This window comes from Canis lupus, chromosome 15 (assembly GCF_048164855.1).
Source record: "Canis lupus baileyi chromosome 15, mCanLup2.hap1, whole genome shotgun sequence".
Lineage (NCBI taxonomy): Eukaryota > Metazoa > Chordata > Mammalia > Carnivora > Canidae > Canis > Canis lupus.
The window spans coordinates 38,561,117-38,585,250 of NC_132852.1; the positions used below are offsets into that span (position 1 = coordinate 38,561,117).

A 24,134-nucleotide genomic window follows, 5' to 3' on the forward strand; every position below is an offset into this window, starting at 1 on the left:
TCAGGTTCCCTGCTTAGCAGGGAGCCTGCTTCTCCCTCAGCCTCTCTCCCCCAGCTTGTGCTCTCTTTCTCACTCACACTCTAATTAATATATAAATATATGTGTGTGTATATATATATACATATGTGTATACACACACACACACACACACACACACACACACACACACATATTTAAAAAAAAACCCACAACCATTCCTCAGAAGTTTGATCCAATGAAAGGAGAAGTTGCTATGAAGATTTAATTTTCTAAGTGCTTTTCTTTATCTCTCCCCTACTTCAATATTTTTTGCCCATATCGTTCTGACTGGAGAAATCTTAATTTCAGCTCAGTATGATTAAATCTTAGACACCTATCACGACAACCAAAGGTGATTTTTACAAATAATTGTAATTTTTCTAAGGGAAATTTCACTTTTACTGGACTATGATGAGAAACAGGTATCCCATGAAGCAAAGTCAAATTCAATCACTGTAAGAGCTGTTGAAATTAAAGCAATTGTGAACCTTACGTCTTTAAAACAGAAAATGTTGAGAAACAGGAACTCCTGAGCATGTATCACCAGCATACTGTGCTCAGTATTTAATACCTTAGAACATCGGTACTGGATATGCATCAAACACCTCAACAACTTCTCTAACTTGCGGTCACCATCTTACACTTGGCAAACAATGTCCACATTCTGGGTGCTTCAGCAATACCAGTAATAGTAAATAACTAGGGGCCTTGGAATGTGGCTGTGTTCCTGATACACCAGCATCTTACCTCCCAACGCAGGACTCTTCCTACAAAGGATAAGTCCTATTGAGAGCAGAAGGTGGTAGGATTCCTCTCTAACCCTCTTCTCCCTAACCACATTATCCATAGAGATCAGCTGTCTGCTGGAACATCAGGTCTACCTAGAGGCAAGCAGAGAAAGAGTCCAGTCAGCAGCACTTAAGCGTCCTTGCCCGGATCTTGTTTCCAGCAGCAGCAAGGGCAGTAAGGGAAGTGCCTTCATGTTGATGGTCACCTTGGCTAATGGAGAAATCACACTGTCTGGACAGTCTGCTTATTAACAAATTTCACTGCTCTCAACATTTCTCTCTCATCTAGACAACTTGAAACTACCAATATAAGGTCATACTCTAAACACGTTAGTGATACACAAATGGTTTTCTGGCCAGAGAACAAAACAAACAACCCAAGTGGGGCTCCCAGAGGTAGAATCAGAAAATCAAAACAAAAGCCAACAAAAGGATTACAAATAACATAGAAGACTAGATTTCCTGAAACACAAGCACTTGAAATTCATTTGGTAACTGCTGAAAAACTTAAACTGAGAATATAAAACTTTTCAATAAATACTGGTTTTTGGCACCTACATTTTCAAAACATTGCATCCTAACTGATGAAAAATCTACAGAAAAATAGAAATCAACTATCGAGGATATCTTATAAGTCAACCTTACAAACACGTTCACTGAGACCCGTTATTTCTTTAATAACTCTCAAACCACTTTAAAATGGCAGTTATTATATAAGTACCTTTGTCTGTACTTTATAAAAAGTACTCTTAGCCAAATCAATTTTAACACCAAAGTTTGCCAAAAATTTGAGAAAGTGTTTGCTTGATATTTGGATGCTAGAAAAAAAATAAAATTAAAATGCAGAAAGCAAAAATAAAATGTAGTAAATATGAAACATCAAGCCAGTTTGAAGTTAAAGCAAAAGTCACACTTATGGACATGACAGAAGTATTGTAGGGAAGTAGGCCAGTGGACACATTTCCCATTGATGGAAAGAATAATGTTACTTACCAACCATTGCACTAACTTCCCCAGCCATGAGTGTTTCTACTGTCTCGTTGTATAGGTTCACATCAATGATACCTTTTCGAATAGTTTCTCCTACTTTGGCTCCCAATAACACTGAACCGGTAGTTTCAAATATTGAAGCCAAAATGCAGGCCTGCCTCAAGGTCACTACGCCAGAGCCCACAGCAGTACCGAATGAATTGGCAACATCATTTGCACCAACAGAAAACGCCAAGATAAAAGCTATGATAAAACCCAAAATGACCATCCACAAATACTCGTCCATGGCCATTTTGGAAAGTGGGCTCTGGGTACTTTTCTTTTGCAGAAATAGTTTAAATAAACAAAGCTTGAGGTGATAAACGTCGTAAGGCCGAGAGTTCTTGTAAACAGTGAGTTTGCTCTGGAAAGTGCTGGACAATGTTAGAGCCTGAACAAACTGCTAACTGCTGGTTTTCATACTGTCAGTACAGTTCATTTGGTTGTGTTCAGTCAGCGGGAAAACACATTCCATATTTTTCCTCCCAATCTGGGAAAGCTGTGATGTCTCCTCCTATAACAGAAAAGAAAACAAAAGAAATCAATTATCCTAAGCAACCTGTAACAGTTTGTTCTTTCAGAAATAAATGTTTTAAGCCTACTAATGGGATCTAACTTTGGCATGTGACAGATCTAACCATAAAGCAACTCTAGGAAGATTATAATTAGGTTAACTGCCCACCCACCCCCACCCCCACCAAAAAAAGCTGGTCTCTAGAATATCAGAAGTTGAAGTAGGCTTTATAATTACAGGCTGACAACAAGCCTTAATAGGATATGACTTTATGCAATCTGAAAAATACACTTGGCCATTATTTTCAGATAGAAAAAAAAATGCTTCAAATGGGCAAAAGTAAAGAAATGAGAAATTCAGTTACAGACTTTTTTCAAATATGTGGAAGTTCCTTAATTTCTTGGACCAGTGATGACCAAATATGATTCTGTGACACCATAGAGTATGGCTAATGATCCACCTGCACATTTACAGATAAAGAATGTACAATTTAGGAGCACACCATGCAGGTGTCTGAAAGAAAGCTTATTGATTCTAGTATAAAGTGACTTATCCAGAGGGTGACAAAGGTGGAAACTGAAGGCTCACATAGAAGGAACACGGAAAGCTGCCACATTCTATTGAAACATAATTCGGATCATGTCACTCTTCCATGACTACCCATACCTCACTCAGAGGGAAGGCTAGAGGCTCACCAGGCTGGGAAGACCCTCCAAGGTCCCCTGAGAGCTATGCCCCAGCCCACTGTCCTCAGCTCTTATTCCTCCTTCCTTCATAGGCTCCTGCTATTCCTTGAAAACACTAAGAGCTCTCACCTCTGGGCCTTTGCACCTGCTGATCCTTATGCCAGAGAAAATCTCCCCGACAGCTGTGTAGCTACTCCTTATGCTATTTAGGTCTCTGCTCAAATGTCACCATCAGAGAGGCCTTCCCTGACCTCGTGAAAGAGCAGCCCCTTCTCCTATGCCATTATCCATCCTTCTCACGCTACTTTATGTCCGTTCTACTTGTCACTGCATTCATTCATTCATTCATTCATTCATTCATTCATTCTTGTCTGTCTCCTTTCAGGAGGGCACAGGGACGTTGTTGGATTCACTGCTCTATCTGTAGGATATAGAATAGTGCCTGGCATGTGGGAAGCCCTAATCAATTTGATGAATACACGAGAAGAAAAGCTATTAAACATGTAGAAAAGTCTGCCAAACTAAAGAAGTGATGTCATAAAATTAATATATCCATGAAGTAAAAATGTCACTAGAAGCTTTGGAACTGTGGTATTCTATTATTATATAGTCAAGGTACCAAGTCTATATTTTCTTTGAATGGTATTAGGCATAGAGAATGGTGCCTACCACAGTGTGGTTCTTCATAGATGTTTAGTGATTTAAACTGGATAAATTAGGCTCATAAGCCATGTCAGAGACCATATAATGATCAATCGACATTAAGAATATTCAGGGGGAAAAACAGGACACCAAATTTTATGTACCTTGTGATTATGGTGATGTTAAATTACATATAAAAAGAGGGGCAAGTAATACACTAAGATCAGAAAAATGGCTAAGTTTGAGTGGTAGTATTATAGATACTTTCTATCTTTCTAGAGATAGGAAGCTTGTTCTGACCCTCCTTCACATTCTGACCCTTTTCAGAAAAGCCTTCACAGGATAGAGAAGAGAACCAAGGCATTAGCTGGAAGTTCTAAATGCCGTTGCTGAGGAGGAGAGGGGGCATTGCCATGCGATGCCTTTCTACCAAAAACTTTCTTTCTACCAAAAACTGTAAACTGGGTTGCCTGCTTTTCAAATCAAAATAGTATATAATAAATCCATAAGCACATACTGAGAGCCATCTATACATGCAATGCTATAGGCATATAATGAAACAGTAAACATATGCTGATAGATTTTACCATGTGTTAAGATTTGAAGCCTATATAATTCTGGAGATTTAGATACCATCTGAGACAAATGAAAAGACCATCCTAGAACCAAAGGAGAATATTCGACTAAAAAGAGTATTTTATTAACATCATGGACACATTAAAACTAGAAGTGAAAATACAAACTAGAAATATTTAGGATTTATATTATCTAATCCTAAAATAGACTTCTTGATGAAATCTTGTTTGTCAGGTAAGCCTGCCAACAGGACAAACAAGGACATTCAACGAGTATTTACCGAGAAGCTCCCTTGTGTCAGTCACTGGGAACAGGACCACAGTGGAAATGGATGTGGGGCCTGCTGTTCCATAAGGACAACAGATGCTGATCACAGAAACTCACAAATGGATAAGACTCAGCTGTGGCAGAAGGTGTCAGGGCCAGGACAGGGCCAGGTGGGGCCTGGCAGGGCCACCTGTGGGATGGGGGTTACATCGAGGCAGTGTCCATGTGGGAAGGGGTGGCATGGGGTGGACAGACAGGTCTGTGAGCTGAGGTGGTCCCTGCTGCAGGTCGTGGCCACCCCGTGGACAGGCGGGTGCCCACAAGATCAGACCTCTACCCTGGGCAGGTAGACAGGTGGGTGCCCACACGGTCAGACCTCCATCCTGGACAGGTTCCCCGGCCATGGACAGGAAGGTGCCCACATGATCAGATCTCCACCCTGGACAAGTCCCCCAGTCACAGACAGGTGGGTGCCCACACGATCAGACCTCCACCCTGGACAAGTCCCCTAGCCACAGACAGGTGGATGCCCACACGATCAGACCTCCACCCTGGACAGGTCCCCCAGCCACCAGGTGCAGAATGGGAGGAACATGAGCAGAGTGCGCTGTGACAGAGGCCAGGCTGCCGCAGAGCTTGGGCATGACCCATGGAGGCCCCAGCGAGGCCTGGCCTGGCACCCATGGAGGAGAAAGGACACTTACAGAGGCGTCAGTGGCTCAAGTCCTGGGTGCGGGGACTGAAAGACACAGATGGTCACTGACTCACAGAACTGGGCTGAAAAACAGCCGAGTAGGATTTTAATGTTTTCTCTTTTGCACTGTTTCTAGTTTTATTATTTTATTTATTTATTTGGCAGGAAGAAAGAAAGAGAGAGAGAGAGCACATGGCAGGCAGAGAGGGAGAAGCAGACCCACTGAGCAGGGAGCCCAATGCAAGGCTTGACCCCGGGACCTGGGATCATGACCTCAGCCGAAGGCAGACGCTTAACCGACTGAGCCACCCGTGTGCCCCTCTCATTTTGTTTTTATACGTTAGGGCGAGGTTTGCCCTCAGGTTCACTCCGGAACAGGCTGAGCACAGAGGTAAAGTACAGGAGCATCAAAGCAGGTATGTCCTCAGCCCGATGTGGCTTGGGGAAGCTTTTATTTTAATAAAAAAAAAAAATTATGAGAGAGAGAACTATCTATCTGGAAGGAAGAAAAACATTACATCCCTCCCTCAAGCCAAAATAAATTGAAGACAGAAATGTAAAAACTAAAACCTGAAGAAAATAAGAAAAGCACAGGTGAATATATACTTAATATTGGGATGGGGGAGCCTGGACCTAATACTGAAGAATCACCAGCTCATTTGCGTTCATAGAAATCATGTAGCTGGGAGACGGAAAGGCCTGATGTGGGGAGACATCACATGGCAATGCCCCCTCTCCTCCTCAGCAACAGCATTTAGAACTTCCAGCTAATGCCTTGGTTCTCTTCTCTCTCCTGTGAAGGCTTTTCTGAAAAGGGTCAGAATGTGAAGGAGGGTCAGAACAAGCTTCCTAACGCTCTCTTCCTTCCCCTAGTATGAAAGCCCCCATATGGCTGTGATTTACAGGACTGAACGTTCCAAAACATTGTCCAATTTTCAAATGCCACCGACCCCTTCGTTTGAGGAACAGAGTATCTTAGAATGTTTTGAATCATTGGAGGAGGTACTGAGGGGTTTCATAAGTTCTACCTCCCAAACCTGTGATGTTAACAAAATCCTTACTCTCTTTTCTTGGTGCCATGTCTTCTGAGCAAGCTTCTCAACTCTGAGTCCCGCCCACCATCACTTCTGTCCCTTAACCTCTGAACCAGCCCTGCTTCCTTCACCAGGTCCAGTGAACAAACTGGCAGGACTCCCAAGTGTTTATAGATTCTCTCTCTAGAATTTCCTCTGTGAGCATCTGCTTCAGCTCTACCTCATACTCACTTATCTACACTAGAAATCTGTATGTTGAAGGAAAAGTGGAAACAAACATTCTCAGAATATTTCTAGATGAACTTTACACTGTTTAAAAATAGGAATGTGGCTGTGCTATAGCACTTAATAGACATCAATGGGAAAAAAAGCTTGGGTAGTAGGCTCCCTGTTCTGAAATGTAGCTAAAGGTAACATCCACGATGACCCCAGGCCTTCCCAAGCAAATGCACTGAGGGGATGCCTGTTCTAGCCCTCCATCTGCCCTCCTCTCTCATCAGCTCCTCAGCTGGCATGGCCCATACCAGACAGTCAGATCTGTAGTGGACTGTGGCTTACTTATGACTCCCTCCCTGGAACCGTGTGGTTTTAAAGGCCTGGCCCACAGCCAGTCTCCCTTCCTTGTGTTTGCTTCTGGTCTATGCTGAGCTTTCCCCAGAGATTTCACAGACTGCAGCCAGGCCAAGTTCTCCCTCCAACAGGTAAAGGGAAGGAGCCAGGTCCCCCATGCAGAGGACTCTGATACTCTCAAGTCATTTTCCAACACTTCCACTAAGACCCAAAGTGCCTCATACCCACCCTCTAAAAACATAAAACATTCTTGGAAGCTGGGGTTGAATCTTGAATTTTGACACTTAGGTAGAAATTTGAAGACAGATAATCTTTTCAATGGTTGACAAAATCTAATGACTCTCTGCTACTTGTGGGTAAACTTGACTACTCAGCCATAAAAACGACTAGCTTTTCCTGATAATATTTAAATAAAATGGAAGATTCCTTTTTGAAATCTTACTTACAGAATAGAACAGCAGAAGCAGTTTTTCTTTTCAACACTCAGGATGTAGGTCTTGTCATATGGAGTTTCTTTTTTTTTTTTTCATATAGAGTTTTTATCAACACCATCATTTTTGAATAGCTCATGAAAACATCTACTTTACACTCTTAAATCTTAAAATTACTTTTTAAAAAATTTTTACTTATTTATGATAGTCTGAGAGAGAGAAGGAGAGGCAGAGACATAGGCAGAGGGAGAAGCAGGCTCCATGCACCGGGAGCCCGACATGGGATTCGATCCCGGGTCTCCAGGATCGCACCCTGGGTCAAAGGCAGGCGCCAAACCGCTGCGCCACCCAGGGATCCCAAATCTTAAAATTACTTTAAAAATATCATATTCATGATTTAAAAAAGCAACTGAGTTTCCTATTTTCACACTAATGATAAAAAATGGAAAAGTGATAAGAACGGCTCCGAAACTTGCTTTAACTACTTTTAAATGGCATATTTACAAATATGCAAAGCAGTCTATGGGAGCACAGGAAACTGAAGAAAGGCAGATGACACTGTGACTGAAGCAGAAGCAAGAAAGGAAGGGGTAGAGAAGAGGGAAAGGGGAGAGAGAGAAAGAGGGAGGGAGAAGGGGGAAAACATGCAAAGGGAAGGCAAGACAATCAAGCCAAATGCTAGACCCAGCTCAGAACACAGGGACATAGATAACAGAAGCAAGTAGTAGCAGGTTTACTCAATGGGGACAAAGAGCATGAGTGTAAAGCCTGATAATCTTTATTAAAGACATTCAAAGTGAACAAGCTGTAGATTTAAAACTGATGTAAACTGGAAATAAATGGCAAGGACATTTACTAACACCCTGTGGCCTGTTCCCGGCACTGCATGTTCTTCACCTTCTCCTTTTCTCTTGTTAAAAAAGGAACATTGGTTCCTTCTGCATGAAGAAAGGAAAAGAGCACAGGACCTGTGATCAGGGGTTCCAGGTCCATTCCAGTTCAATTGGCCACTGGCTACACAACTGGGCAAGTCATTTATTTATTTTTGGGGGCAAGTCATTTAAATGACGCATCCAGGAAGTGGGAATCAGGATACACCATGTGGTGTTGGCGTAAAGGCCCTAGCTCAGGGCCAGGGAGCACTGCATGATGACTGTTATCATTGTTAGCAGGTAGAACCCAGGGCCCGATCCTGGCTCTGTTATTAACTAGCAGTGTGACCTTGGGTAAGGCAGGTACACCTTCTGAGTCCCGTTTCACTTGTAAAACGGTAGTACCACATGTACTTGACATCAAACCTAAAGTATGCGTGTTCTATACTTGCAGTTAGCCTCAAGCAACCTGAAGCAATCAGTACCACTACCGACACAGGAACAACACTTGAGGCTCCAGAATCCTTCTAGAAGGATCTTTCTCCTCCCATAGCCCCCCCTCCCTCTAATCCTGCTCTTCTTCCTCAATGAACAGACTCTGGCCTTGTCTTTGATTAAAGATCAGTGTACAGTGTGAAGCGCAAGAACAGTTTTGAGGGGCAGAGGGAGGTGAAGAGGGAAATGAAGATATCTCTAAAAAGTGCTAAGAATAAAATATTATGCAAAATGGTAAAGCCATTGTGGACAAGAGGTTGGTGGTTTCCTATAAAACATGCTCATCACATAAATCAGCAGTCCCATTCTGAGGCATATTCACCCAAGAGAAATGAAAACATATGTCTACACAGGGAACTTTTTATTCTATATTCTGAGTATGGTGGTGGCTATACTACAGGACATGTGTGTCAGAATTCATGAAACTGTACACTTGCAATTGGTTAATTTTATTCTATATAAATTATACCTCAATAAAACTGACTATAAATAACACTGGAATATATAAATATGTGAAGTGATGGATGTATTCATTAACTAGATGGGAGGAAACCTTTTGTAATATATATGTATATAAAATCATCACGGTGTGCACTTCAGATATCTGACAATTTTGTTGGTCAATTATACCTCAGTAAAGCTGAGGTAAAAAACCAGTACAATACTGGTTATAAAAGGTAATATTCACTTTCTGTTTTTCCCGTCCTATATTGCCAGCATTGCCTTCCCCCACTCTCAAGCCCCCTAGGATAAGTTATAAAAGTTAGTTAAAAAGAAAAGAAAGAAAGGAAGAGTAGCTCCCTTATTCAATGACAGAAGGCACATTCCACTCAGACACAGCAAAAGCAGCCAGTCTGACCACTTGAGGGAGGCCTCGGGGACAAAGTGCCACACCTTGTCTAAAACAATGGCGTCAAGAAGCAAAGAACAAACACAGATCAATGAGAGGAGGTGGGTGGCTTAGAACTGCCAATTCTAAGTTCATAGAAAGGGACTCAGACACAACTTTCTCCAGGCCAGAGATGAAAGCGGAAGGCCTATGGGGACAAGCTAGTGACCTTTCTTCCAACCAGGCCCATACTATTTCCACAGAAAAAGAAAAGCAGGGTGTTCCTGTGGAGACAAGTCTTCAACCTCGCTTTTCCAGGATCTAAAGGATGGAAACCCATTCATTAGATTTCAGGTTTAGGGCAAATATAAACACTTCAGCTGAATATCACTCCTATGGAGGCCCACAGATTAAAGACAGTTTAACTTTGGACGTGTGGACACTTCACATACCAAAAGCTTCAAGGAGGTCAATTAAAATAAGTTAGAGTATAAGCAAACTATAAATAAAAGTGTCACCTTGTTCTACTACTCCAATACTGACTTTAAAATCAGTTCTGAAATGTTTTCTCTCCTAAGTACAGCTGGAAATGATTTAAACAGTTCTAAGTAGGAGCATTTATTTTTCCTATGGGAAATGGTGCTTGTTAATGTGCCAGGCTGGGTCAGATACATGGCAGTCCCAGTACTCTGTCTTGAACAAGAAGTACTCAGGGAAGATATGGGTGTCTTTATGACATTAACCTCACAAGTTCAAGAAAATAAGGAAATAATTTGAAATGTGAACAAATACAGATGTACAAAGATGTCATTTATTATGATCATGAAAAAAGGGAAACCGTTTAACTGTCCCTGACAGGAGGAAAGGCCAAGGAAATTTTGTGACATCTAAAGAGAATTATTATATAGTCGCTAAAATGATATAACTTGAAGGGCGCCTGGGTGGCTCAGTCAGCTAAGCATCTGCCTTCAGCTCAGGTCATGAACCCAGGGGCCTGGGACAGAGCCCCGTGTTGGGCTCCCTGCTCAGTGAGCAGCCTGCTTCTCCCTCTGCCTTTCCCTCTGCTCATGCACACACATGCTCATGCTCTCTCAAATAAAAAATAAAATAAAATAAAATAAAATAAAATAAAATAAAATTTTAAAATGATGTTATTTGAGTTATTCATGGCACTGGAACATAACCTGCAAAGGGAAAACTCAGCATGCAAATGGTGTGTGCCATATGTTCTCAACTATGTTTGAGAATGCACCAGCAATGAGACTTTAAAGAAATACACCCAAAGTTAAAAGTGGCTGTCTCTAGGTGCTCTTGACATTTTTTTTTCTATTAGCCAAAACTTCCCACCATAAGCAATTACTACTTTTAGCATCGGAAAAACCTTTCCAAACACTACCAAGGAAAGTACACTTTTTTGAGAAGTTAGGAATGTACCACCAAAATATCTTCGCTTTTGCTGATAAAATGAATTTATCATGAGTCTGTTTTCAGCCCAGGCCTCTCAGACAATTCTTCCTTCAAACTTACTTATGACCCACAATTTAAGATATAAATATATCTGCTATACTTTTTATCTTATCTTTATTTTTCACTTTCAAGAACATCCCTTTGGTGTCTGAGCACTGGGTGAACAAGTTGCTGCATGGTTTGGAGCCTTCTATCATATTCCCATGTACAGGTTTCTAAAGTGCATCCTCAGTCACATCTGTTCCTGCTTTAGAATTCTTTGTCTTTTGTAAGCTTTTCTTAAGGACTGGCCATCAGAACCAGACGTTACCCAGAGAGCAAGAAAATGTCCTGATGGTACCAAGTACCCTGCAAGCCTTTTTACTGAAACAGTATTTGAGGTTAATGCTTACAAGAAACAACCTATGATTGGTCTCTTATTCCTATTTTGGTTCACAGAATTAGAGAATCAGACAACATCAGGGTTTGAAAAGACCCAAGAAGTCATCCGGTCCAATTTTGATCATTTTGAAGATGTGACAGCCATAACTGAAAGTAGAGGTGAGATGATTATTCCCTACAAGTGTTATCAACTTACTGTACGGAAGATGCTCAAATGAAGCAATGTGAGTGGTGTTCCTGGTTGGCATTCACCAGGCCATCTTAATGATAACAGCTCCTATTTGGGGAGCTGAGATTCTCTGGGGTCCTGGCCTATGTTGGGGATGGGGAGGCAGGGACAACAGGGAAACAGGAAACAGGGAACAGGGAAAAAGGAAAGGGTGAAAAAGAGAGTGGGTTTCAAAGGCCACAGAGCTGCGGTCCTTGGAAATGTTCAGAATCAGATATCTTCCAGTCCTGTCCAGCTCAATTATTCTGTATCAACCAGAGACCACAGGACTAAGACGGAGCAGTGTAGTCTACAACTGTGAACCACAGGATTGTGCTGTGGGGAGAGGAGGTGGAAATTCCTGATCCTTTCTAGAACAATGCAGTCAACGATCTTCATGAATTTTGGAACATTGCACAAACTCATTTTAGTCCTCTATGTAAAGTTTCCACTGCAGACCCTGGGCTCAGCCCCTCTGGACCCTATTTCTTTTCCAGGCCTCATTCCTGTTGTATTCACTCTCTCTTCTGCATTTTTGTCATTCTGACATTTAAGTTTCTTTTTTGGCTCATAAAGCATGTGTGTTATTTAGAGGTCTTCCAGTAGCCTTTTGCTTTTGGGAAGGCATTGTATGAATCTATTAAGTAAATATGTTTTTAAAAGGATAAAGAAAGAAAGAGCAACAATAATGAAAAGGAGATAAAGTTAAAGGAATCATGACAATTTGGCCTGAAGAAGAGAAGATGGAGAAGGCCCTACAGAACCTAAGTGAAAAATAGCTTGTTTTTTTTTCTAAAAAAAAAAACAAAAAAAACAAAAAAAAAACCAGTTTTTAAAAACTGAAAGACTGGGATGCCTGGGTGGCTCAGCAGTTGAACATCTACCTTTGGCTCAAGGTGTGATCCAGGGGTCCTGGGATCAAGTCCTACATCGGGCTCCCTGCAGGGAGCCTCCTTCTCCCTCTGCGTATGTCTCTGCCTCTCTCTCTTTGTGTCTCTCATGAATAAATAAATACAATCTTAAAAAAAAAAAAAAACTGAAAGACTGCATCAGGATATGGAAATGCCATTTCCTTGGAGATGTTCAAATGGAATCTAAATGACTGTATGAGCAATTATTTTCAGAAACTTTAATTTGTTGTTTCTATCTTTTTATTTTATTTACTTATTTTTAAAAGATTTTATGTATTTTAAAAAAGATTTTATTTGGGGGGAGGGACAAGCAGGCTCTGCACTAAGCGCAGAACTCAATGTGGGCCTTGATCTCACAATCCTGAGATCATGACCTGAGCTGAAATCAAGAGTCAGGCACTTAACCACTTGAGCCACCCAGGTGCTCCTGAAGGTTTTATTTTGAAGTAATCTCTATACCCAATGTGGGGCTGTCCTACAACCCCAAGATCAAGAGTCACTGCTCTTTCAACTAAGCCAGACAAGTACCCCTGTCACTTCTATTTCAATTTTATATTTTGATGATATCATGAAAAAATTACTATAAGGAAATACATGTTGGCCACTCTTCATCAACTTTGGAGATGTAGCAAATAGCCTTTCATTGTACTAAGACTGCACTTGGAAGGGAAGAAAAAATTTATAGCTGAACGGCTTACTGCACACTGCAATGCACTCCCATTAGAAATGTGGAATTAGGGGTAATCCCCAGGTGGCTCAGCGGTTTAGCACCACCTTCAGCCCGGGGTGTGATCCTGGAGACCTGGGATCCCACATCAGGCTCCCTGCATGGAGCCTGCTTCTCCTTCTGCCTGTGTCTCTGCCTCTCTCTCTTTGTCTCAAATAAATAAATAAATAAATAAATAAATAAATAAATAAATAAATAAATAAATAAATAAATAAAATCTTTTTAAAAAATGTGGAATTAGCCTGCATAGAGATTTTTTTCCATGATTATGACCACCTTGCTAGAGTGTTGTAGGCACAACACTGCTTGAAGGCATGGGACAAGAAGAGATGGGCTTTATACATTTATTCCCCCTCTACAACAGAAATAGCTTCTAAACATTTTTCCCTTTCTGTGTACACTACAGATATCCCCTCCAATATTCTACATAATTTTTTTTCTCAGTCATAACCAAAAATAGATTCGTTTTCATGAGCAAATCACTTAACATCACTTCCATCACATGGTAAACCCAGAAGCACTTGTTCTGATTCTGCATCCTTGAAGCGCTGGACTGTTTGGCTAAGCTCCAAGAGCTATATTAGGGAAATGCTTTCTCTTCAGCCACAGTTTAAAATGGAACTATGTATGTAAATAGATACCTTGGTTCTTACATATTTATTTGCTGATTTTGTTCTGATTCCAGTAGAAGCTCAATAGAAATATGAACGATACTTATAAAAACACAGATTCCTGATATTACTACATATCCTTTCTATTAATAGGACTTTAATATAAATAGAAGAGTCGATAGGTGGAGATCATTATCTTAACTATTTTCCATGCTCAACTTACAGCTCCATAGTTCTTATTCTCATTCCAAAGGTTCTTAAGTAATAATAGTTCTTAGGCAGTAGAAAAAAGCAAGAAGGAACAAATTACTAAATTGATTCAGTGAGACCTTTCCTCTATGCAGTGGAGGAAAGTTGGTTCAAGTCTCTGAAGTGCTTCATCAGAAGTCTGCAAACATGATTCAATTCCACCCAAATTAGTGATATGAACAGTCTAAACGTGGCAATAAGTCCAAAAAACTGTTCATCTGGTCAGGAAGTCAGGTGAAAATTTAGCACTTTTTCCTATTGCTGAGACAACTGAAATTGAAATCTGTTTACTAAATTAAGAAACCATAAACATTTACTTGATACCACCTTCAAAGAATGATGAAAATAGCAGTTTAAAAATATCAGAGAGGCATGTTTTTAAGATTTCTTTGAATATTATTTCCCGATTCTGAGAGTGCTCCTCCTGGTACTTAATTCCTTATGAATGATTGAGATGAACTTTCTTGGGCAAGCCACTGGCTGGCTCCCTTTGGCTGTTTTTCCTTTAGAAAACTAGGAAGTAGGGGGGATGCCTTGATGTGAACATAATGAGCTTTATTATAATCACTAGAAAGTAACTAGATAGAAGCTGCTCTTTAGTAATGTTTGAAATCAGTTATGAGAAGAAAGAAGAAATATGTAATTATACAGTCTTGTCATTACCTACTGAACTACCTCTACTGGAGCTCATGTGTGTGTATGTGTGTGTATTTCAATTACTGTCTAGTGTTGTTTGCTTTCAGCCTAGTGAACCTCTTTTAGTATTTCTTGTAAAGCCAATCTGCTAGCAATGGATTGTTTTCATTTACTTGACAATGTTTTTATTTTGCCTTCATTTAAAAAGACTGTTTTGTAAGGCAGAAGATGCTCTCCGCACTTGAACATTGCCTCTCACTGCAGTCTGGCCCCCACTGTTCCTCATGAGAAGTCAGGTGTTAATTTTACTGTAGTTCCTCTATAATTGAGTCAGTTCTCTCTTGCCTCTTTCCACATCTTTTTTTTTTTTTGTCTTTCAAAATTTTGACTACATGTCTTTGTCATTCTTTCTGTTCTTCAGACTGCATTATCTCCATGGCTCTGCTCTCTCTTCAAGTTTATGGATTCTTTCTTCTTTTTTTTAAAAAAAATTTTTTTTAAATTTTTTATTTATTTATGATAGTCACACACACAGAGAGAGAGAGGCAGAGACACAGGCAGAGGGAGAAGCAGGCTCCATGCACCGGGAGCCCGACGTGGGATCTGATCCCGGGTCTCCAGGATCACGCCCTGGGCCAAAGGCAGGCGCTAAACCACTGCACCACCCAGGGATCCCGGATTCTTTCTTCTGATAATCCAAATCTACTGTTGATCCCTCTAATGAGTTTTTTATTTTGTTATAGTTTTCAATTCCAGAATTTCCATGTTCAATTTTTTTAACTATGGTAAAATAAACATAAAATTACCATTTAACTACTTTTAAGTGTACAGTGGCATTATGTACATTTGTGTTGTTATGCAAACATCACCACTATCCATCTGCAATACACTTCACCTTACAGAACTGAAACTCTGTACTCATTAAAAAGTAATTTCCCATTCCTTTTCACCCCAATCCCTGGCAACCATTCTACCCTCCGTCCCTATGAGTTTGACTGCTTTAAGTACATCCATATGAGTGAGATGAGGGTGTTTTTGTGACTGCCTTATTATACTTGGCATAAATGTCTTCAAAGTTCATCCACATTGTAGCATGTGTCAGAATTTCCTGCCTTTTCCAGGCTGAATAATATTCCATTGTACAGATATAACACATTTTGTTTACTCATCCATTGATACACACTTGGGTTGCTTCTGCTTTTTGGCTACTGTGAATAAGGCTATTAAAATGGGTGTACAGGGGCACCTTGGCTGCTCAGTCAGTTAAGTATCCAACTCTTCATTTAGACTCAGATCATGATCTCAGGGTTTGAGACCAAGACCCTCGTCAGGCTCCATGCTGGGAGAGGAGTCTGCTTAAGATTCTCTCTCTTCCTTTCCCTCCGCCCCTTCCCCCTTTCTCTCCCTCTCTAAAAATAGATTAATTTAAATTTAATGGGTGTCCAAATATCTGTCCATGTCTCTGCTGCTTTCAGTTCTTTTTTGGGTGTATATGCAGAAGTGGAATTGCTGGGTCATGTGGTAATTTTGTTTTTAATTTTTTGAGAAACTACTGTACTGTCCTGCACAGCATGCACACCATTTTATATTCCTACCAACAATGGACAAAGGTTCCAATTTCTCCGCATCCTCACCAACACTTGTTATTTTCTGTTTTGTTTTGTTTTTTAACAGTAGCCATTCTAATGGGTGTCAGGTGATATCTCACAGTGGTTTTGACTTGCATTTCCATAATGATTAGTGATAGAACAGCCTTCCATGGGCTTATTGGCCATTTGTATGTCTTCCTTGGATAAATGTCTATTCAAGTTCTCTATCCATTTTTAAATTGAGTTGCTCTTGGCTGTTGAGTGGTAGGAGTTCTTTATATATTCTGGATACTAACCTCTTACTAGATAAATGATTTATAAACATATTCTCCCTTTCCAAAGGTTGTCTTTTCATTCTATTGATTGTGTCTTTTGTTGTGCAGAGCTTTTAATTTTGATGTACTCCAATTTATCTATTTTTACTTCTGTTGTTTGTGCTTTTGGTTCCACATCTGCATTTGGGTGTTTTGTTTTATTTTTTATCTTTTCCATCTCTTTAAAAATAGTCTCTATTTGATGATTCACTGCCACTACACCTTCCTTTAATTCTTTAGGAATGGTTTCTTTCCTTTCTTTTCTTTTTTTTTTTAAGATTTTATTTATTTATTCATAGACACAGAGAGAGAGAGGCAGAGACACAGGCAGAGGGAGAAGCAGGCTCCACGCAGGGAGCCCGACGTGGGACTCAACCCGGGGTTTCCAGGATCACACCCCAGGTTGCAGGCGGTGCCAAACTGCTGCGCCACCGGGGTTGCCCTAGGAATGGTTTCTTTTCATCTTTGAACATATTTATAATAGCTGCTTTAAAGTCTTTGTCTGGGGGTGCCTGAGTGACTCAGTGGTTGAGCATCTGCCTTTGGCTCAGGTTGTGGTCCCAGGGTCCCGGAATCAAGACCCACATCAGGCTCCCCGCAGGGAGCCTGCTTCTCCCTCTGCCCAGGTCTCTGTCTATCTCTTTCATGAATAAATAAAATCTTTTTAAAAAATAAAAAAATAAAGTCTTTGTCTGCTTTGTTCAATCTATAGGCCCCCTCAAAAGCAGTCTCTATTGTTTATTTCTCCTGTGTATGTGTCACAATTTCCAACTTTTTTACTTGTCCCATAATTTTTTGTTGAAAACTGGACATTTTACATAACACAGCAACTCTGGTTACTGATATTCCTAGCCCCCAGAGGTTTTGTTGTTGGTATTTGTTTATTTGATCTAATTCTGTGAAGTAAATTTTCCACATAGTGCACAGCTGTTGGTGTCTCTCCTCACATCCCCCCCACCCTATTTTTACATTTTAGTCTGGCTTCCTAAGAATCACCCATAAGCCACTTAAGTGGTCAAAGTAGTGCATAAGCCCCCTTAATTAATTAGATTTTCACCCTTCACCATGGCTGCATACAGAACTTAGAGACTACTTTTCATAGTCTGGGGAGTAAAGGATGGAGGGAAGGTCTGAATGCAAGGTATCAGCACGAGGGTAACCTCTGGGAAGTTTTAATTATTATTTATCGTGTCTGTGCTGGTGGTCACAAAACCCTATGTGTAAAAACTCATGGAACCACAGTGTCACTAGAAAAAGTGAATTTTAAGATATATAATTATTGTTGGAGGTGGCCATGAGTTGCCTTTAGAAAAAGATACTTCTTCACCTATATTGCTCTTCCATAGTTGGATCCAATTGGATCATTTGAGTTCTTAGAAGTTCACTACTTAATGTTTAATGAGGACATAGAAAACAAAATCTTTCTCATTATATTATTGCCAATTGAGGGTTATTTCCTCTTAGAACAGAATAAAAATAAAAATTAAAACTTAAAAAACTTATCATTGTAATACTTAATAATTCGTATAGCAATGTCAAGTTTTTATACCTGATCAGAAGAAGTTTCTTCTGGATTAAGCTTTAGGTCATTTCTTCTTCAAATAAAAATTCTAGATTATTTAATTGTTACTGACAAGTCTGACCGAGGCTGAAGACACCATGATTTAAAGATCAAGGAAAAACCAAAAAATGTAAACAAAAAGAGAGATGGCAAAAACCAGGTTTGACAGAAAGATGCGCTGGGCTGGATGCTCTACCCTCCAGGTCCCAAAGGGCACTGAACTCTGCACAGTAGGGACATCCCAGCAGTTCTTTCTTCTTGCTCCAGCCACCACTTTAATTTCAAGTCAAGTCTCAAGCAGTTTGAGTCTCAAGACTCAAGTCTCTTTTTAAAACCTTTATAATAATAGATAAGCTCATCTGTAACTCCCAACTACCTCAGTATGCTGAACACATTCCTATCCTCCTACTTTTGCTTTTAATCTGTAAGGTAAAGGCAAAACCCAACAAAACCAAGAAATAAATGAACAAATGAAAAAATAAAAAGAAAATAAAAACTCAGGCCAAATCTTTAAGCTAAGATCTAGTCTCCTCTTGCTCTTCCAAAAGCCACCCTTTCTCTTGACAGCAACTACAGAGTTTTTCTGCCATTACTTTCTTTTTTTTTTTTTTTTAAAGATTTTATTTATTCACGAGAGACACAGAGAGAGAGAGAGAGACAGAGGCAGAGACACAGGCAGGGGGAGAAGCAGGCTCCATGCAGGGAGCCCAATGCAGGACTCGATCCCGGGACCTTGGATCATGCCCTGCCTTTGGCCAGGCGCTAAACCACTGAGCCACCCAGGGATCCCCATTTTCTGCCATTTCTAACTTAAGTTTATAGTCTCAGAATCTCAGAATATAGTCTAGAAATATTTTTATCTGTTCTATTGCTTTTAAAAAGATGTTCTCATTTTTCCTTTGAGCCACTCAACCTGCAAAGCATTTGATCAATCAAACCGTAACCAACCATTTTATTCTACCTTGATAGGGCATGTGGCATTTCACACAGTTGTGCTGATGCTGTGTGGGGAGGGCTGGTACTCATCTGCCGGTGTGGACACACTGATACGGCGATCGATTGTACTCTATCCATTGCATATCTAACTATTGGGGTTAAACAGTTCATCAACATCTCTTTCTCCCCTCTTCCAACCAGAAGAAATGAAGATAAACCCATGTAGGATGTGTCTTTACTTCCCCAAAGAGGCAACAGTGCAGAGAGGAATTACACGATTATTCCTTATCTTGTAAGTACAGGAGAGAGAGAGAGAAGATGATAAAGAAACAAAGGAGAAGATGAAATGAAGAGCATTCCTTATAAGGATCAAAACTGGTAAGAAGGAAACTTGAAAAACCAGCTTTCTTAGTTCCAAGTATTCCAGGAAATACCCTTCTATGAGTAACAAAGGTCCTGAAACAAAAAGGCTATGCCAAAACATGGGAGTTCATATATGCTACTAGATTTCTTTTGGCTTCTCAAGGCATCCTGGCTCTAAATTAAGTTTAAGGTATCAGTCCTGTTGATGGTGGATTCCATTCAGTTTCAATCTAAGCCTAGTAAACCTGGTGACAGATTTCTACTCATTTAGGCCCAAACATAGGAAGACACTTCAAAGAGAGTCCCTTTAACTGCGAAAAAGTACTTACTCTCACAGGTTACCACACAAAATGGATTGAAAGGGAGGCCTGTTGTTTTTGCTCATGATTTTCTTAAATCAACTGCCACCAGTACCAAATAGTTACCCCAAATAACCTTCTGAGTAAGGCCACAAGAACATCCTAGCAGCATTTGGCAGAAATAATTGAGGGAGCCAGTACTCTCTTAAGTGCTATCACTTTTAATAAACACTGGTGAGATACACTCTGATACTACAAAGAGAAGTGCTTTGGAAATACTAGCTAGGTGACTTGTTCTTTCCATCATCCCTCATCACTGTCACTCAAAAATATCATCTGAGGTCTGTAACATATGGTTCCACCATTCACTACTTTATATCTAAGCTCAAGAATGATGGTCCCTTACAAAGTTTAAATGGATAATCCTAATACAAAGTATTATTTTAATGACTTAACAAATGCTGGATTCCCCAGCTCCCTTTCTTTATATAATATTGAACCTGAGAGCTTATTCAATTTGGGATATTAGAGTTCCTTGAACATCCACAGCTGTAAGTAGTGAAAGCAGATTCTTGCTGAATACCTTTTACGCTGCAGAATTCACAAAATTACCCTTTGTCAATAACAGCCACGCATCCATTTGTATGGGCCTCTTCCCAAGAGCCAAGGTCTCAAGTCTGTCTTAAAAATAAGTCAAATTTTCTCATTATAAGAATAATACAAATTCATATTAAAAAATCTGATAAACACACAAGAAAGGAAAACAAGGAAAAATGCTGCTAGCTCATCACTGAAAAATAATAATTGTTTTGTGTCAATTTTGGTGTACTAGTTTTACCTATTGGAGTACATGATACTTATGTAAGCCACTGCGAGGCCACTGCCAAATTAAATAAAATATAAAAGTCAAAATCAAAATGAATTATAATAGCATGTTTTGAAAAGAAAGTTTTTCATTACTACATAATACAGCTCACTGAAAAAAATCTAACATACAGATAGCCAAAAAAGAGGGTAAAACATCATACATCAGCTCACCTCCTTGAGATAACCACTGCTTACATTTGGTGCACAGCATTCTTTTTTCATGTACATTTAAGTACCTTCCTTTTGAAAAAGAAAATGAAGCCATTAAACCATTAAAAAAATGTCTTCCATTGAGAAAGTGGTTGTAATATATATTTTGTAACCTGTAATCTGTAAGGCTACAGATGGAGCATCATTTTAAATGGCCGCATAATGTTGCATTATGTGGCAGCACCATCAATTATTTAACTAGTACCTTATTAGGTTGTTTCTGGGGATGTTTTATTGAATCATTAGGTCAGTAATTCTTCAGTAGTCTAATAATAATAAGCAAAGGAGCTTTCCCCCCTTCTTTCTCTTCAAGTTTAATTTTTTTGGACTGAATAACTATAATGAAAAAAGGCTTAGCCCAAGCCACTTACCCAATCTCATTTTTAAAAAATATTTTATTTATTTATTCATGAGACACAGAGAGAGAGAGAGAAAGAGAGAGAGAGAGAGAGAGAGAGAGAGAGAGAGGCAGAGACACAGGCAGAGGGAGAAGCAGGCTCCATGCAGGGAGCCTAAATTGCTGAGCCACCCAGGCTGCCCCCCAATCTCATTTTTAATGAAACATATATGGACTAGGTAAAAGCTTGATTCTAAAAACAAAATTATTTTTACCAAGGTGAAATACCAAAGGGGATGATGAGTCATTTCTTTTTGTGTAGAAATGAAAATAGCCTGTTGCCTGCTATCAGTAAGAACCAAACTGGCCAAACATTTGAATTTTCTATTGGATTTATAGTTATTGAGAGTTTGTTGGTTTTAAAGAGAGCATTTTATATTCAGACTAATTCAGGGTGTTAAAAATCAGCTCTGTCTACCCTATGGATTGGTGAGATACAATTATCTTATCAGTGCCCAACCAGGATTCACCGGACTTCATACACTCTGTAAATAGAGATATAAAGGTAACAGCGAATGCGGCTTAATGCCTGGGAGATCAGTTTTTCCAAATACAACCCAGTGTGAAGATTGTGCAACACTGGTATAGACACTTGCCACCTTTACCCCTCTGTCTCCCATTACAAGGCAAACTGGAGTTTGAGCCAGACTGCTCTCACTTGTCTTTCCTCACTTCAAGGAACTTTTAATACTCTGCAAATGTGTAATTAACTATAGCTATAAAAGTCAAGCATTCTACCTATCCCATTTTTAAGTGCTAAAATATTAGAGGCACCATACCCTGGCCAAGACAGAGTGTGTCTTCTTTGGAGACAGCAGTGTGCTACTCGTGTGCCGCTTTTTAAGCAGCACTGGCCAAACACGTCTGCAGAGTACCCTTTGCTATGACCACAGAAAGCTTTTACTGTATGAAATGTTATACAAGTTATAACAAATAGACACATTCTCAGTAGTTTGTGTTTTCAACCCAGGACAATTCCAGGCAAAAGCACAAAGCAGTGGGGGCAGGGTTGAGTAGAGGGACTGGTAGGAGGAGTAACTATTTTGATTGGGAAGGGTAAGGACTGCTACCTTCCTAACTCTAGATAATTTATTACACAGGAGAGGGCAAAACACCTGTGGCCTTGAACATTTCAACTAAGTAATCATTTAATTGCATTAAGTGCCCAGCATGTGTACTATTGACTGCAAGAGCTATAAAAACATCAAGATCAAATAGGTTACCATCCTTCACCTCTAGCAGAGCCCCTCCAAGCTGGTACCATTATCCTGTGCTTGCATTGTCTTTAGGTCCTCTCACCTCGCCCCTACATCTAGGCTGACAGATGTAATTCCCTGTGGCAGGGATGAGGAATGGCATTCCTGCAGGTGATACAGCAGCTCACCAATAAAGTTCTCCTCCTGTAGAAGTCCCAGAGTTGGAAAACTGGGGTACAGTCACCTATATTCTGACATGGGCTTCATGAAGTGACCAATCTAGCCAGCAGGCTGTGACACAAAATGATCACCAGCTAAGGCCCCTTGTTTTGACCTCTGCCTAAATTTCCCTTTGGGTGGCTGTAAAAAAGTCACACTGGAAGGAGGGAGTCTACTGAATAACACTGTGATATTATCTGAAAACACAACATTACCATCACATTTTCTCATTTGATTCTCATTTGAAATGGGCAGTCTTAACTACTGAGTTCAGAAAAGTAATTGCAAAATTTTCCTGGTTAATTATTAATCTTCTCTAAGTGACAGAGGAAATCCAGAGCAAAGTCAGGGCTCGAGGGGACTTTGAGAGGTCATTTATCTCTAGACTTCACAGAGAATACTAAAAACATCATAAACAAATATAAACCCATTTTTAGATAACTTCCAGAAAAAGGTTTACATTTTCCAGTATTCAACCTCTCCGTTTTATAAAACCCTGCATTCTATCTCATCCTCCAACATTAGTGTGCATCAGAATCACTTGCAGGGCTTGTCAACACAGGCTGCTGGGCCCCACTGCCAAATGGACAGATCTGGGGCAAGGCCTAAGAAGGTGCATTTCTCACAAGTTTCCAGGTGGTGCTGATGCTGAGGATGCCAGCACTGCACTGTGAGTACCACGGTGCTGACCTAACCTTTGCTGGATTGAACTTTGTATGTTCAATGGAAATAGACACCAGTTGGTCATCATTCCTTGGTTCTGAGGCATATACTTACTTGCCTAACAACTCAAGAGTCTCCTGGTCATTTTTTCCCTCCAGGCTAAATAATAGAAGTTTCCTAACATCTTATTATAGATATCATTTTTCAACCCTTTAATCTTTTTGTGAGGTTCTTTGTGGAGTCTTCTCCAAGACTCTTGGTTGTAGAGCCATGAATAAGACCCAGAACCTTAATCAGAGACTGGCTGAGGCTGTGTATAAAGGGAAAAATGACTCACAGATTCACACAGTATATTCCTATTTATTAATCTTCAATACCCGAAGCTTGTCTTATTAGCTCCCTTCTGATTCATGTCCTTCTGACTCCTTTATGAGCTGCAATAATGCCTAGGTGACCTTCGTAATGTCTTTCTGTGGAGAAGCTCAAAGCACTCCTCTAATTCAACAGGTGACTCAACATCCTAACCCAGCACAGGGCTCAGGAACTAGTTTGAGTGCATATAAGTTCAGAAGAAAAACATGGAATACAAATTCAGATTTCTAGCCAAATATATGACATTGGGAAAGATGCTTCTTATATTTATTGGACTTTATAAGACACTAAGTTTACCTCCTCCATATAGAAAGCATTCCAGGAACAGGGAAACTAGTGAATCTCCTCCCTTTTGTGGGGACTTCTAAGAGGGAACTGGTGTTGGGGAGGTGCTTGCTGGGGTCACTCTCATCCATCTCCACCACTTCCATGGCTGCTGGAAAAGAAAGGGAAGGAGCATCCTGGGAGCTCTGCAGTCTATACTGTTTGGCAGAAGCCCAGGCAATCTGAAAG

The 24,134-nt window shown here is 40.2% G+C and overlaps 1 protein-coding gene across 11 annotated transcripts in view; it reads right to left on the reverse strand.

Moving 5' to 3' along the window:
* Window positions 1-24,134, reverse strand: part of SLC20A2 (solute carrier family 20 member 2) — a 101,409-nt gene that overhangs the window by 40,303 nt on the left and 36,972 nt on the right. For 8 of the 11 annotated variants that reach the window (XM_072776659.1, XM_072776656.1, XM_072776654.1 and 5 more), the window contains one exon: window positions 1,800-2,349. In XM_072776659.1, the coding sequence (XP_072632760.1) occupies window positions 1,800-2,088 (289 nt within the window). In that variant the 5' untranslated portion in view covers window positions 2,089-2,349. Of the gene's footprint in view, window positions 1-765; window positions 900-1,799; window positions 2,350-23,918; window positions 24,058-24,134 lie in introns of those variants that run through there. The other 3 variants (XM_072776662.1, XM_072776661.1, XM_072776658.1) reach the window with 2 other exon arrangements.